This window comes from Hermetia illucens, chromosome 2 (assembly GCF_905115235.1).
Source record: "Hermetia illucens chromosome 2, iHerIll2.2.curated.20191125, whole genome shotgun sequence".
In the NCBI taxonomy this organism is placed as follows: Eukaryota; Metazoa; Arthropoda; class Insecta; order Diptera; family Stratiomyidae; genus Hermetia; species Hermetia illucens.
The window spans coordinates 72,142,372-72,159,826 of NC_051850.1; the positions used below are offsets into that span (position 1 = coordinate 72,142,372).

The 17,455-nt window shown below is 40.3% G+C and overlaps 1 protein-coding gene across 1 annotated transcript in view; it reads left to right on the forward strand.

Moving 5' to 3' along the window:
* Positions 1 to 17,455, forward strand: part of LOC119650231 (hemocytin) — a 456,315-nt gene that overhangs the window by 45,618 nt on the left and 393,242 nt on the right. The window contains exons 2-3 of the mRNA XM_038052810.1: positions 9,796 to 9,849; positions 9,904 to 10,133. Of these exons, the coding sequence (XP_037908738.1) occupies positions 9,796 to 9,849; positions 9,904 to 10,133 (284 nt within the window). The remainder of the gene's footprint in view (positions 1 to 9,795; positions 9,850 to 9,903; positions 10,134 to 17,455) is intronic.

The following is a 17,455-nucleotide window of genomic DNA, read 5'->3' on the forward strand; positions in this document are numbered from 1 at the left end:
AGGATTCGCATTGCGCTCTTTAGCAATATGCCTTTTTCTCCACATCTTCGGGGGGATGTGCCCAAACTCCAGGCATTTGAAACACCCCTTTGGTAATATTGTATCAGTTGATCCAGCCGACGCGTATTTTGCCAAAAATAATAGCCGTCTGTGTACCACCATATGCTTTTCGGAGCCTTATCACATTGGGCTCAAGGATCGAATATAGCCCGAGTTGAATCTTTAAGACCTCGCAAATCTCCACTTTTGTGGTGATCTCATCTAGCTCCTTGCATTCAATCAGTATTGAGTCCTGGCTCACCTTTACCTCCGCTACTTTGCCCAGTGACGACTCGATCTTCTTATGTAGATCGTGGGACTTACTCTCCCCTGACCTAAGCTCAAGGAGCAAATCGCCTTTCTAGTTGCGTCTTATACGGTTCACGTGTTCACCCAAGTCCAAGAGAGAACTGTCTGTTTTCACTTTCCGCAAGATTCCTTCATATGTCAGGTTGCTTGTTGATTTTATAATCAGCGCATCGGGCCGCGACCTCTTTTGTAGCCTACTTTTACGCTCTACTTTAGTCCAAGTAGAGTCACTGACGCGTATCTCCTGATAATTTGCTAGACTTTCACCGGGAAAGTCTGTTGATTGCACTTGTTGTACTTTGCCCTTCTTGCGCTTTGGAGTCCGCTCTGGGGATTCTATATTAGTGTCCCTATGCCGTTTGCGGGGCCCTGCTATTTCCTTTTAATGAAGGCGATCCACTGCTAGATTATCAGCTCTACTCTGATTTCCTATCAGGTGTATTGATTTTGAGGACGTTTGTGTTGCCATTTCTACTGTACCTTTTTTTCTTTGATCAGTGTAGCTCGTTTTGTGCTTCAAAATACATCGGTCTGAAAACACGCACTTGGCTTTTTATTTCGCCATGCACGTTGTGTCGGGGACTCCATCAGACTCAAAATCATCTCCCCTAACTTTGCAAATGCGTCTTTTTCCTGATCATTTACAGCATTAACGCCGATTGCTGCCGAGTTTTTCGTTACACTTGTAGTTGGTGTGCGTTCCAATATCCGATCTCCTCCACTTTTCCCTGTCGGCGATCTCAATACTCTAGCGCTGCGCCTGAACATATCACACATCTCCTGTCCGTCTGTACGTCACACGTATTTTTCTCGGGGAGGGTTGTAGGGATTGACACCAAATTTGGCAGAAAGGTGGGAACTATGACGCTCACGCATATAGTGAGTTATATCCTTTTACGTCGAATTTAAGGGAGGGTCCCCATACATGCAAAAGGGGGGTGTAAATTTTTATTTATCAAATATAGTTATGTAGGGTATTAAATTAAAGGTTAGTACTTTTCGAAGCCGGTCTTAGTTTCGACATTTGTTGGAATGGTGAGGAGTGCGGGGGATTGAAAATGATCGTTTCTTTAACGGATCCATTCTCAAAAACTACTTAGCCGAAAAATCTGAAAAAAGTCAAGAGGTTGCCCTAGTATGGTGCTCAGGCCAGTTAATAATAATACATTACTATAATTTTTAGTAATTAACAGGAAAACCTCCTTAAGTTCCTGCTAGAACCACGAAAATGCAGTAATGTATGCTACAGCACAGAGCATGATCCTACCAAACTTGGTGAAAATTGCACTATTACTAACAACGTTATGGTAGGTCAAAGCTGTCTCTTCTGTACAAATTCAAAACTTTGAATGTCAATATCCTCTGAAAGTCAATATTCTCATATAATATATGCATATATTACGTGCTATATACTAATGGGACAAATGCACACTCAAATCTCTTTACAAAAGAAATACACAAAACTCTTCATATCTGAAGCGTCTAGCTTCCGGTTTCCCGAATTTTTCTTCGTTAGCATCCCATGGGTAAGTGTATTCAACCCATTTTCATATTTATTGTGGCAAACTCCTTGCCAATTTATATCACTCTGTGTCCTATTTGAGAGGAGCCGGAATCTATTCGCTCCATGTTTTTCGGCTGCGTGCTGTGATATGACCTTCCACGCCAAAGGTTTGGGGATACCCTCTGGGCTCGAAGACATTCGTGCAAAATTCACATCGAACATTAGCTATCGCTATAACGCCCGCTGCGGAACCACGCTATCTAATGCAATTCATCATCATCATCAACGGCGCAACAACCGGTATCCGGTCTAGGCCTGCCTGAATAAGGAACTCAAGATATCCCGGTTTTGCGCCGAAGTCCACCAATTCGATATCCCTAAAAGCTGTCTGGCGTCCTGACCTACGCCATTGCTCCATCTTAGGCAGGGTCTGCCTCGTCTTCTTTTTCTACCATAGATATTGCCCTTATAGACTTTTCGGGCGGGATCATCCTCATCCATACGAGTTAAGTGACCCGCCCACCGTAACCTATTCAGCCAGATTTTATCCACAACCGGACGGTCATAGTATCGCTCATAGATTTCGTCATTGTGGGGGGCCAAAAATTCTTCGAAGGATTCTTATCTCCAACGCGGCTAAGAGTTCGCAATTTTTCTTGCTAAGAACCCAAGTTTCCGAGGAATACATGAGGATTGGCAAGATCATAGTCTTGTACAGTAAGAGCTTTGACCCTATGGTGAGGCGTTTCGAGCGGAACAGTCTTTGTAACCTGGAATAGGCTCTGTTGGCTGACAACAACCGTGTGCGGATTTCATCATCGTAGCTGTTATCGGTTGTGATTTTTGACGCTAGATAGGAGAAATTATCAACGGTCTCGAAGTTGTATTCTCCTATCCTTATTCTTCTTCGTGTTTGACCAGTGCGGTTTGATGTTGTTGGTTGATTCGTCTTCGGTGCTGACGTTACCACCATATATTTTGTCTTGCCTTCATTGATGTGCAGTCCAAGATCTTGTGCCGCCTACTCGATCTGGATGAAGGCAGTTTGTACGTCTCGGGTGGTTCTTCCCATGATGTCGATGTCGTCAGCATAGGCCAGTAGTTGGGTGGACTTGAAGAGAATCGTACCTCTTGCATTTACTTCAGCATCACGGACTGCTTTCTCGAGGGCCAAGTTAAAGAAGACGCATGATAGGGCATCTCCTTGTCGTAGACCGTTGTTGATGTCGAATGGTCTTGAGAGTGATCCTGCTGCTTTTATCTGGCCTCGCACATTGGTCAGGATCAGCCTAGTCAGTCCTATTAATTTTGTGCGGATACCGAATTCTCTTATGCCGTGTACAGTTTTACCCTGGCTATGCTATCATAGGCGGCTTTAAAGTCGATGAACAGATGGTGCAACTGGTGTCCATATTCCACAGTTTTTCCATCGTTTGCCACAGAGAGAAAATCTGATCTGTTGCTGATTTGCCTGGAGTGAAGCCTCTTTGGTATGGGCCAATGATGTTCTGGGCGTATGGGGCTATCCGGCCCTGCAAGATAGCGGAGAATATCTTATAGATGGTACTCAGCAACGTGATACCTCTATAATTGCTGCACTGTGTGATATCTCCCTTTTTTATGCATGAGATAGATAATGATTCGTTGCCAATCGTCAGGCATTGATTCGCTGTCCTCAATTTGGTTGAAAATCGTCCCGTCTGGAGAGGCCCACGTATGTTTGTGGACCGCTTTCCGCGCAAACCAGGTACTTCCAACAACCATTTCGTGTGACCCTGCTAATTGAATAATCCGCAGTCCGTTATCATTTGTTTTTTCGTGTAAGCTATGGGAGCCAACGTATCGCCTGAATACGGGCTCCTTCCCTACTTGGCTGTTAAAATCCCCAAGTATGATTTTAATATCGTATCTGGGACAGACTTCGAGGGTTCGTTCTACTGCCTCGTAGAAGGTATCCTTCTTCGACTCTGCAGTCTCGGGTTTCCATGTAGGGTTGTCAGCCCTACCCAACCCCCAACCTGGAGGACCAGTTGGTACAGTTTGTCTCGTTTTTAGGCGCGGGAGCCTTCATCCTTCTCCGTCTGCAGCTTTTCGTTACGAAAGAGCTCCCAGCGGTCACCACGTGGAGGTGGAGATAGGGTTTGGTAGTAGAGCTGTTGGTGTTGGTTCAGCAGGCATTTCCCAGGTTTTATGCTCCATCGTGGGTACCAATCCACGTTTCGCCCTGAGACCTATACTACCCTTTGAACACTACACATGACATAAACACACGGCGACTTTAGGGTCGATTCAACATGCGGTTTGCAAATCCCCATCTAATCTGTTCCCTCAAGCCGCTACTTCATCGAGCGCCCGCGTAGCCTCGGGTTCTAAGACGCCGCTGCCTGGCTGTGTCTATATGCTGCCAAGCACATAAGGTTATTTGAGCAATTTCGATGTTTTCACTACCTTTCATGAACTATGATTTGAATTAAAGAATCAGTGCCACTTTATGTTTTTGTGCCAATCGTAAATGGTATATGTATTAGGCGACACCGTCTCACATAGGGGTATTTGATCCAAAAAGCGGACAAAATTAGTTGGTTGCATTTTTCATATTTAATCAATAAAAGTATACTAATAATAACCTCGAAACTTTCTTTTAACAATTTTCTTTAAAAAACGGATATTTAGTGTAGAACACTAGGAAACTGCCACTATTGTTTCAGAGGCTCACTAGTTTTGAATTTTAGTGATCTGACACTAGATTTAGAGTAAAAGATGTTTTGTCCTTTTATGCAACAGGCGTATGCTGCTGCCAGATTTCATGGCACGAAACTTGGAATCAAGTGTTTCTCTCAAGCTGGAAAGAAAGGTGTTAAGTCACATTTCTGCATAAACCGATTTTTTCGCACTGCGCACATTATTGTCAATTTCGTGTATGTTTAAGTGGTTGTTCATACTGGAGAGTAACTCTACGATTTCTCCGTACAAATTTTCTACTGAGTTGTTATATTGTCCGGTTCATATACGTCTCTTATGAGGGAGGTTTCATTCCTTTTATCTGCGTAATGCAGAGTAAAGTTCTCTTTTATTGAGTCCCAAATCAATGGAGTACCAAACATATTTAAGACCTCATTAGCGGGCCCTACGATTTTGTTACGAATTGCTCTTAAAAGCAATTGCCCGTATGGCGTTCCGCTAGTGGGTAATGTTAATGAAAAGATTTCTTCGACATTGTCGAGAAAATCGGAAAGAAGACGCGGATTTCCATCGAATTTTGCTTTATGGCGAGTTGAAGATGTCAACTGTCGTGACTGTAGTTTCTCCTTGTGCCATATTATTAGAATTATTACGCGAGATTAGTGGGATTTGAATCATATTCATTGAAAAAATCACAAATTATATTAATATTAGTTGCACTTGCACTTATATTTTCCGTTCTATCACTATTACTTGACCGGTTTAGATTTCTGTTTTTACTTCTCAATCTATTCCTTACGCTATCACGCTCAATGAAAACGCAAGGATCCCGATAAACCGTCAGAAAGTTTTCGAACTGAAATAATTTTGTCACGAACGAACGAACGAATTGCACTTTCCGCCCCGCCGTTAGAATCGACTGCGCCTATTAAGGGTTATGCACTAACCCTTTTCATAAAAAAAAACAAATATTTAAAATTTTAAAGATTTATTTTGGCAGCGTTTCTGCCAGCTTCCCGATTACAACTTATCGCATTAATTTGTGATTGTGATTTTTATACAATATTTTGTGTTTACTCGAAAATGCCCATCCGGCGTGTGCTAGAAAGAGATTTGATACGATATACTTACTTGCCGGAAGAATGTATTTTATGTCGAATTTAAAAAAAGTGTAATGTACAATGGTTTTATGATTACTAAGTCGAAACACGAATTGTAGGTAAATGTAAGATATATACAAATTTTAACTTTCGTAATGCGAACTTCGAAGGTCTGAACATAACCCCGCCGGCAATCAACTGGGTTCCCCTCTTCTCTCCATTAACCTGTGACCAAGCACTCAACATCTTCTGTACCACTTAATCTGATCTTCTTCCCTGTTACGTCCCCTCCTCCCATAAGTGATTGCGCTTTCACCCTGTCCAGTTCACCACCGAAGTTCACAAAAAAAACTTCGTCAAAAACACACTCTAGAACCTACGTTGACTAGTCTTTTTTCAAAACCCTCTTCCTCGGTTCCTTGGTCTAATAAAACGATCTGACTGGCAAGAAAGATGATGTTTTCTTAACGTTAAGATGATGTTTGCTTAACGTCTAATAGCAAAAGCGATCTCAAGCAACTTGTTAAAAAATGGAATGATCAGCACACGCAACACAGTCTCAGATTGAATCTCAATAAAAACTAAACTAGGCACTATCACTATTAATGGTAATGACCTGACAAGAACTGAGTGATTCAAATATCTCGGGTCAAAGTTTATCAGTCAATGGAGAACTGCATTGTGAAATTGCTTCACAGTTTAGCCCAACCTGGATGAAGTGGCGTTTCACTACTGGTGTTTTTGCAATGCCGTCCGTTCTGTCGCACTCTACGGTTCTGAATTTTGGCGGGCTATAAAAGACAATGAACCGCGTCTAATAAGAATTCATTCGCCAAGATTGGTCTGAACATCGAAGTCCATGGTAAACGACCAAAAGGCCGGGCAAAGCAAAGATGACTTGATAAGCTGGATAGTGATTTGAAAGCCTCGCACCTGCATCCAGGTCAGGCATTGTGAACGGGGCAAAGACTAAAAAAAGGAAGCAGACTACTTTTAATCGTAATCACGAAATTACGATTGCGACTACAATCATGTAATCATGAAGTTTAAATCGTAATCACGTAATCAGTGATTCTGATTTTAGTCAACTCTGTCAGTTTACTTCAATTAGACAAAGTGTTTCGAAAGAAAGTTTATAATTGTTCAGCTTATTGTGTATGGTGGTAGTCAATCAATTGCTTGATTTCAAGGAATTGGGTTCGTACAGAGTATTTCTCGGGAGCAGATTGGGTGCTCTATATATAAGTGCTTTGTAAAAGCCACTATTCGGTGGCTACAGCGCAGAGCTAAATGAAAACGCAAGTGTCCCTCATTCCAAAATGGATTGAAAAGTTTAAAAACAATGGTTCAATATTGAATCAACTGAAATTCGCGTTACCAGAGTCAGCAAGAAATCTAAATCAGCTAGTTCGTGGTAATTCGAACATTTCTGCTTTTATTGAAGGATTTTAATGTTCATTGATCCTCACTAGTCAGTTTTTTGAATAATGATTCAAAATTGTACCTTCTCAAAATTCAATTGAATGAAAGTCATAAGCGTCACTCATAAGCTTCAACTATTTAACCAAGGAACTGACGTTTTTCAACACTGAACAAACTTTTGTTTTCGGATGACGCTGATGTCACCTGAGCAAAGGAGCAAAGTTACCGGTAACGGAGTTCAACAAGTCTGAAACTCAGTCCTCGCAGACCTCTATATTCGGGTTAAGTGACTTCATGACCTGCAGTACAGAGGCGAGCAATATTGGTCTTTAATTTTTTAAAGACAAAAAGGGACACCCATTTAGAGTGAAATTAGAATGTTATATGGTGGTCACTAACATGACTTTCTGATACTCGAACTGAACTTGCACATATGGGCTTACATATATTCCACACCGTTCTGATTTGAGTCCTATAGAAATTTTCTTATGATAAGAAGACACAACATAACGGATTGCATCCATTGTGCTCTTTTAAAGTTCAGTTCATAGGTATATAACCTATGTACATGCGTATTATAATTATTATGATTTAGTATAATGAAGAATAATAGCTATACTATTTATCTTTTTTCATTTTGCTACGGATACTACTAAAAACATTGTCTAACTCAACCATGTTATTTACTTAACAGGTTTGTCTCAAAACCAGATAAAGGAATTGGTTTTGAGGCAACGTCCTTTGTACTATCTTCGGTAATACAGATATAAAGTACTGAGTTCAGGAAAAGAGATACAGTTGGAGTTACTCCAATATGCTAAATCCTGCCTGATCTCTCTTGATAATAGGTCCCGTGATAGGGGCTATATTTGCGCTCTACAGTTACACTCAATGGTGCGGTGTCAAAAGCTGCGACATGGAATGCGAACACCGTAAAAATAACTATAAACTTCTCTATTTTGGTAGACACACACTATGTATGGTGTTGGCATTGCCATCTCTCAGAGTTTCCGTGATGCCATTAAAGAAGTCGAGCAATTTGATGACCAGCTGATGAAGTTCACCATTATACGAGCCACCATTGACAGGTCGACCTGATGCTTTCTAGCAACTACTTAATACAAAGACCTGTAACCTGCCTGCTCATGACTATCGTCGTTATCGCGGGAATAAAATCTTTACACTAATTGCCAATCATAAAAAAAAATTTTGCAAATTAACGTAGATCCCCTACTTATATAGCATGTGACCGCTTGAAAGCAATACTGCATATGATCCACAGTTGGCGCGTCCATATTGGAATCACAATGAACGGTAGGAAGGCAGGACTAGTTATGTTCAATAACAAATACACGCTACCCCCATTAGCAAGGGCGGAAACCTAGCTGGTACAAACAATCAAATACTCAAGTACTTTTCGACTTCAAGTTAGCGTGCAAGCCCAAAATCATGCAAATTGCTCTAGTGCTGCTGGACTTCGATAGGCAAGACTTTCACCAAAACGGATTCATTGGACGTATACATCCATAATAAAACCCATTTTAATGTATGCATGCATCGTCTGGTGGCCGAGATTGAGCTTTGCTAACAGCCGCAAGTTTCTGACGAAGATTCAGAGGCTCGGTTGCTATTCATTACTGGAGCAATGAATAGTACCCCGACCGCGCCACTAGAAGCAATCCTAAATTTACCCCACATTCATTTGGAGGGCAAACGGGAAGCAGTTAACGATACATATTAGATTGATACTATTGGCACATAGAAAGGCGCCCAATCATGCGGTCATGGTTCATCTGGAAATTCCTCGGGAAACATCAGGTGGCTCTGATGCCGGCCGGTCATATGATTTCAAGATTCGTTTTTGAAAAGACATATTCTGTCGTAATTTCCAAAGGAGAAAAATGGCCACGAGTCTTTTGGGATTACAGACTTAACAATCTTCACTGACGGGTCAGTCATGGAAGACGGATCGAGTGTAGGAGTGTTCTCGGGGAATCCGATTATGGAACTGGCTCGACCACTTAAAAAAATGACAACCATATTCCAGGGGGAGAAAAATGGAGGGATCGCATCATTCGAACCTGTTCTGACAGTCGGGCGACATTATCAGCGCTAAAAAATCAAGCATCGCTGGCAATCAAGCATCGCTGGTAATGAGGAAGCTCCCAGACTCGCTCGCCAAGGTTCTATATCCACAATTGTGGGGCCAGAACCGACTTTAGGCATCCGGCTATCTACTGTCACGTTCACTCGGAAGGAGGAAATTGCGAAGATTGGAGAAATTTGAATTTCTGTAGGTGAAAGAACCCGGCGCCAGTAAAGCGGCATTTTTATTCAGACCTCAAATGAAGATACCTTGCTAAGGTTTTCTTCACTGAAAAATCTGTGCGTTCTCTGTCTCTGAAGAATGTTCTAAGGTTTGCGAAAGCCTGCGAACGTCGTAGGCGAGAGGCCATTGATGAGGCTCTGTGGATAGTACAATAGGCGTAACAAAGGTCTGAGTGCTTGGAGCTGTGACTCCCCCACTAAACTGAACTTAATTTGTCTTGACTAAGAATAGCTTAGGCTGGAACCTTATGATATCGTCCCCCATAATTCCTACTCATGTTTATAAATTAATATAAGCAACTAACAACTGTAACCATGTTTAACACTGAAGAGTTACCTCTGTTCAGGATGGAAGTGTTGGCTATTTGTGAATTTGATTAATCATATTTTTTTATACTCGTTTCATTACAGGTATACTGGTATAAAAACAAAGGCACAAGGTTTCTTTGCAAAGACGCATATAGGGTAACATTCAATCATTTCTATGTAAAAAAGAAAATTATGATCTTCCACTTATAGATGGCCATTTGGCAATAGAAAACAACAACCGTTTGAGAATTTATCTGAGTGTAATGAAAGGCTTCACGATGTCAGCAACGCTCATGTTAAATGTACGAATAATTTCTGCAAAGTGATGTGTTTTGAAGGATATAAATTTCCATCTGGAGAAACAGTATTACACATGGCTTGTAAAAATAACGTTTGGGTTATTCAGAACTCCGACTTATCCGACATTACTGATTGTGAACGTAAGTATTACATATGCATATATTTGTGGGGAATCATGGGAAATTGTTATATTCCGTTGCAATAGCGTTTATATATTTTATATATTGTATGGATACAAATATACATACATGCAAACATACATTTTTGACTAGATACACTAACACTTCAAGAGGATGGATGCCTAAGCCACAGTAGATATACTATAGGCAGTACCCACACTAAAATGACCCCACTTGCGAATGTGCTGCAGAAGCTTATCTGTACGCATCAGAGACCCTAAACAAGGAAAAGGCATAATCTTCGTCAAATCGTATTGGTAAGAGAGAGATCGGTGAGCTTTTGCTATTCTAGTACTACTGCCGTGCTCACCCATATAGCAAAAAGTTGTTTCACGTATTCACTTATGCGTAAGCAAAAACTTGCCGATCTCACCAATGTATTGGCAAGTCCGGGCTGTATGTCAAACAGAGCTGATCGGATTTTTGTTACATCTCGCTCATGTTCAAGGACAAAACAAATTGAAATCGTGTGTACTCGCACTGATTTCCCCCCTTGAGGGGCAAGGGGCAGTGTGGTAGCTGTCTAGTATCTAACTGTGGCCTACGCTACGTGTTTTCTAGCAAGCGGTATGTAAAGGGTGATTCATTTAGACCTTTTTTAGATTGGTTGGTTGTTTTTCTTAACAGATGATGCGCGATTCGTGTCACACCTTTATGCCATTTTGATTCAGTACTTCTTGGCTAATCATCAATGATAGACTGACACGCCAACAAAAAGTTCATATTTTTCGGCTGTACTACGAAAATTAGCATCAGATAAAACGTGCTTTTCGTGCCTGTAGATGTGATGATGCGATGCGCATCATCGACCTTCCGAAACCACTAATGCCAATATCAAACACAACCTGGAAACCCAGTGTACATTAGTGGATGATACTCGATTGCTTAGAGCACACCTCACACGCAGTAAAGAAAATATAGGTAGCTCAGAGTGTACGCGAAGACCGCGATCAATCGATTGACAGCTTGCTTATCTTATTCAACAACTTAGCGTTTTGAACGTAAGGATCTTAGCCTTAAGGAGCAACCCAACTGGAACGACATGACAGTGTTGCTAGCATCCATGATTATGATTACGATTATAATCAGAAATGAACATGATTTTTGATTATACGATTGTAATCATAAACACTATAATTATGGAATCGTAGTTGCTGTTACTCTCGATGTTGTTTACCGTTTGTGCAGCAGCTAACTGGTATAAAAATAAAAATAAAACTAGCTTCCTCCTTTCTCCTTCTCCTTTCTCTTTCTTTCTCTTCTTCTACGTATTTACCAACTATTAAAATATATTGTAGTAGGAGGAAGTTACCTAGTTTTATTTTTATTTAGAAGAACTACAAGCATCGGAACGATAACTATTTTTTTGGTTTAAAAATGTTTTAACTAATAATAATTTAGTAGATTAGATACAATGGGCACATTACAATAAGTAACAATTGGTTCAGTTCTAATTTAGTTTCACTAACATCATATTTAACACTGTGCCAATGATAAGCTCATAGCAGCAAGGCAAAGACAAGGTTAACATAGGCACCCATGACGACTGGGATACGAACCCAGAGCAGCGAGATTGGGAGACTGACGTTCTATCCCCTCAGCCATCGCGCCGTCATAGTGGTAAGATTTTGAGTTTATTATAATAGAAAGAAGGATTTCTTTGCTGAAACGGCCTCTTTGTTAGGAAACTTTAATTTTTTTCAGCTGTAATAGGCTCGATTCAGAAACATGCGTATGTATATATGTTCATATATGTGTATTCCGTCAGTTGGCTAGTAAAGTCCAATTTATATGCTCATATGTACGTACCGTGTAATCTTGCGCAAAATTTGGTTAAATATCATATAACAATTGAAAACTCATGTTGGCCGGCAATGTGGAATTAATTTAAAAATGTTTGGTCATTAGCGGAACGATTTCAGTTGACCAATAGTAAGTTGCACGAAAATCAGTTACTAAAGGATAAGCAGTTTGGGCTGATAACTAACAACTATGTTTATATGAGGATGTCGTAAACAGTGTTGCCGTCTTAAAACAAACATATTATGTTGGGGAGAGCGGTTGTGCCTAGCGGCTAATTTATGGCTACAAATAACAGGGCTGCCAGTCTCGATTGATTATGGTGTAAATTTTGGAAAAAAAGTTTGCCTACAAATTCCAATAAAACGACGGCATCAACCCGAAACATCTGCAAAGGAGGAAAACGGCCGGCGCAGAATCCCCCGCATCAGCCTGATTACGCGTGAAGTTCCACAGACCACGTACTCCTATTTCGCTGTTTTTAATTGCCAAGTGCCAATTGCTATTAACAACTGAAGTAATTACCATATTAGTCAAATAATGCCGCGTAACATTAGTTCAAAATATGAATGTTTGTCTTTCAAATGCATTAAGCAATACTTTGTCGTTGCCAATATTGCTTCAAAAAACTATCGTTGTGTTCCGTGTGGTAACCATTGGGCGCGGTACTTGAAGGTCGTCATCCACGATCAGTTGTGCCAGTCAGTAACGCCTGAGATAAGAAAAACCAGTTCATGTGTGTAAAGATGCGCTCTATCTATGATCGCAGGCTATTTAGGCAGTGAGTGAATCTCATGTTTATTTAGACTGCAAGCGAGTGTGTTAGTGTCGTTTTCATCGTTGGTAAACATTTTTCATAAATGTTCACACCGTTACGTGGATGATGCTTTTATTGGACTGAACGTGGATGGTGCTTTCATTGAACTGAACGTGGATGACGACCTTAAGACAGAAAATTAGATAACATCTTCCGATCAAGCAAAATGTGTAAATCCGGATGCCTCAGATAGAGATTATAGTATCTGATAACAAGTCGGGAAGCCGGAAGCTCGGCGCTTCAGGTATGAAACGTTTTGTTTGCAATTCATAACGGTAATATACTATTATTAACTTAATTTGAGCAGATATCGATATGGAGCGTATTTGGAGGCAGGATACCATATGGAGGCAGCCCCATGATTTTTTCAGATTTTAGGTTGGGTAGTTTTTGAGAATGGGTCCGTCAAAAAAATCATCACTTTCTACCCCTCCCATTCCCGGTCTTTCCAACAGATTCCAAAACTAAAACCGGCTTCGAAAAGAACTACTCGAGACCTTTCATTTGTTATCCAACATGACTATATTCGGTTAAAAAAAATGTTACACCCGCCTTTGCATGTATGGGGAGGGCCCCTTACCTTAATCTCAACGTAAAAGGATATCACACACTGCATGTCTGGGCGTTCGCATTTGCCACCTTCTCATCAAATTTCGTGTTAATCGGTGTAGCCTTTTCTGAGAAAAGTGCGTGTGACACACAGACAGACAGATGGACAGACAGACAAACAGACAGGCGTTGAACCTATTTTAATGAGGTTTTGTTCTGCAAACGAAACCTTAAAATGGCTTAATTATTATTACATGACTAAAATTATTTTGATCGTGGCGAGATTCGACAATTGCGGTTGTGGTTGCAGTACAGACATACATTCATGTGCATTTCTATTCGTCATTTCGGCTTGCTGTGAACACGCTCTTAGATATGTACATAAATTTTTACAAGATAGTTTGCCACGATCTTTAAAATAAAACAAGTCGGAATTCCGCACAAATCCTACGCTACAAATCCAACATATTCCTTCATATTTTTCCAAACTACGATACATACGTACATATTACAGCCATATACGCTCACCCTAAACAAACAAATTCTCTATTTCCGAATACTGTACACATATATGCACGTATATAAATTAATCGTACTCATATCTCCGATTTACTTCTTATATCTACCTGAATTAGGCACTACCCGCAATGTTCATTAACACGCATATACTATATACCTACATACACACACGCCTGTTTGGAGTAATTGATATTCATATACAAATGACTAAAAAACCAAAACAAAAGATTGTTTCGGACCCCATTCAGAAGAACGCATTTCGTTGCGGTATTGTCGAATTGATATGTGACGATGACGTCATGCAGGCTGTAGAGTGCACGAAATTCACAAAAAATGATAAAGCTTTACCCCCTGTAACTTTGTTAATGATAGTAGGATTTTCTTCTGGACCAAATTGTGCATTATGTTCTTCATTGTACGCATGCCAAATTTTGTACTTCTCGGATGAACATAAGGGGGGTTGCCGGGTAAATTTCTAACATATGGAAATATACTATTATTAACTTTATTTGTGCAGATATCGGAACTGGATATATTTTGAGGCCTAGATTTCGTAGAGATGCACCACATTGATTTTTCTCAGATTTTTGGGTTGGGTAGGTTCTGAGAACGAGACCTGTTACGCTTTTTGGGGATCGTATTTTGAGCCCTGTTTCACCCAATATCAAATATGGAACCAGTTTCGAAAAGTACTAATTGAGCTCTTTCATTTGATATCCCATCATTTTTGCAGCCTCATTTCACATATATGGGGAACCCCCCCTAACACTCAATTCAAAATGGCGCCAGTTGCTGCATGTAAAGGGAACAGCAGATTACATACTCTTACTAATTTGCGTGACAATCGGTCCAGCCGTTTCCGAATAAATCGGCTGTGACCGACATACAGACAGCCAGACGGACAGACAGACAGACGGAGAGACAGACATCGACTCGATTCTAATAAGGTTTTGTTTCTCACAAAACCTTAAAAACCGGAAACTACTTGGAGTGATTAAGCTCTATTTAATTGAAAAGTTTGCCTAAGACTGAAGACTTAGATCTCTTATATTTATAGTTGAGTGAACAAAGGGTGCAAGTTGCTGAGTTTGCAAAGTTGCATCTTTTGTAATTCGATATCGCTCAATGTTCGTTTGAGTCATGTTTTTGTTTATATTGAAATGTGGCTTATCTCTAATGGATGGATTCTAGCCTCTGTTAGACCGAGAATGTTTACATTATTTGGTTTGAGTTTAGTAAGATAAGTTTTGTGAAGATAAGATATTAATGACTCATACATATTATGGGTATGTGGTGTTTGTGTATAGTGGAGTGACACATGTTACAAGACATGTAACCATATATTTACAAACTACAAAGTGCAAACAAACCCCCACGGTTCGCATATAGATGACCCGAAATGGGAATGACGTCGCTTGTTTCCAATTTGTGGGCATATATACAGAAAACATACTTACGAGCCCGTGCCTAACAAGCCGAAATGGTGAATTGGAATGCCCATAAGTATACCAATATTCCCAATTCATAAAGATACATACATAAATATTACATCAAACCGCACTGGTCAAACACAAACACGAACAAGAATAAGGGTAGGAGAGTACAACTTTGAGACCGTTGACAATTTCTCCTATCTAGGGTCGAAAATCACAACCGATAACAACTACGATGATGAAATCCGCGCACGGTTGTTGTCAGCCAACAGAGCCTATTTCAGCTTACAAAGACTGTTCCGCTCGAAACGTCTCACCATAGGGTCAAAGCTCTTACTGTACAAGACTATGATCTTGCCAGTCCTCATGTATTCCTCGGAAACTTGGGTTCTTAGCAAGAAAAATTGCGAACTCTTGGCCGCGTTCGAGAGAAGAATCCTCCGAAGAATTTTTGGCCCCCTACATGAGGATGGACGATTCCGTAGCCTACACAATGACGAAATCTATGAGCGATACTATGACCGTCCGGTTGTGGATAAAATCCGGCTGAATAGCTTACGGTGGGCGGGTCACTTAATCCGTATGGATGAGGATGATCCCACCCGGAAAGTCTATAAGGGCAATATCTATGGTAGAAAAAGAAGACGAGGCAGACCCTGCCTAAGATGGAGCGATGGCGTGGGTCAGGACGCCAGACAGCTTTTAGGGATATCGAATTGGTGGACCTCGGCGCAAAACCGGGATGTCGGGAGTTCCTTATTAAGGCAGGCCTAGACCGGATACCGGTTGTTGCGCCGTTGATGATGATGATTCCGTAAGTGGCCAGTGGACGGTTCATATAGGAAAATTTGCCAGGCGTAGACACACTCATATGTTTGTTCGATATCCGAGACAGTCACAGGCATTTGTCTGACACAAGCACAGCTGCTTGTGTTATCCTAACAATTTAAATAATATAGCAAACATACATATAAATTAAGCTCCAAACGAACCCCGAACGAACGAAGTGCAAATTTTTCATCTGTTGTAACTCGATTGTACAGGCACCCCAGTCCCAAAATAAATAAGCATCAGAATATTCAGATCAATGGACAATAATAATCTATTTAGCTTAAGGTCCAGGGCAGATTAAAAGCGTAGCGGAACGTAGCACAGCGTAGCATATATTATGCAATGAAAGTGTAAGCGCAATTGAACATTAAATTCGCAAATTGAGAACGCATCGTAGCACAGCGTGATCATAATACATGTGTATACTCAGTAGTGAAAAAGTACCCAAAGTGTACTTGTTTAAAAATTAAATTATGCTGTCTGCAAAAATACACCGTTTATTTTTGGGAAAAAATACTTTCCTTAAAAGGAAAGTGTTTGTCAAAAAGAGGAGAATCGGCGTATATGAAATTAATAAATTACCGAAAAATGTGGGGAATTTCATTATATAAGCAGAAAAAAGCCTTTTAGGAACCAAGAAAGATTTGGTGTAACTGTAAGATAGGCGCATTTAATTTTACATTACATAAATCTACACATAAATTAATGTGATAATATTAGTAATTATTAATATTTAAAACTCTATCTGCAGAAGAAGCCGAATCATCAAAAGAACCCCAAGAAGTGTGTGATGGTGGAGGTATTGAGGCCTGTTCTGATTGTTTCAGAATTACATTTTAGTTTTCATTTCATATACGTAGTTTTTGTGTTTATGGAAATTGCTTCATAAATGGAAGTAAACTTTTGAAAAATAAAAGGTCCTCGCTCACTCCCGTGGAATATCCATTTACAATCGCTCACACGTACAGTGAGTTACATCATTTTACGTCGAATATAGTCATGTGGAGTATCAAATGAAAGGTCTGGATTAGTACTTTCAAAAGCTCTTCATGTGGGGTATCAAATGAAAGGTCTCGATTAGTGCTTTCAAAAGCTCGTCTTACTTTTGACATTTGTTGGAAAGACGGGGAGTTCGGGGGGTCGAAAGTTGTAATTTATTTAACGGGGCCATTCTCAGAAACTGCCCAAGCAAAAATTCTGAAAAAAATCAGCAATCTATGATACATGGTGTGGTGGTTAGGCCCCAAAATACCTTTTATACCGATATCCCTTCAAATAAAGTTAGTAATAGTATATTACTATAATTTTCAATAAATGGCAGCAGAATCCTCTTA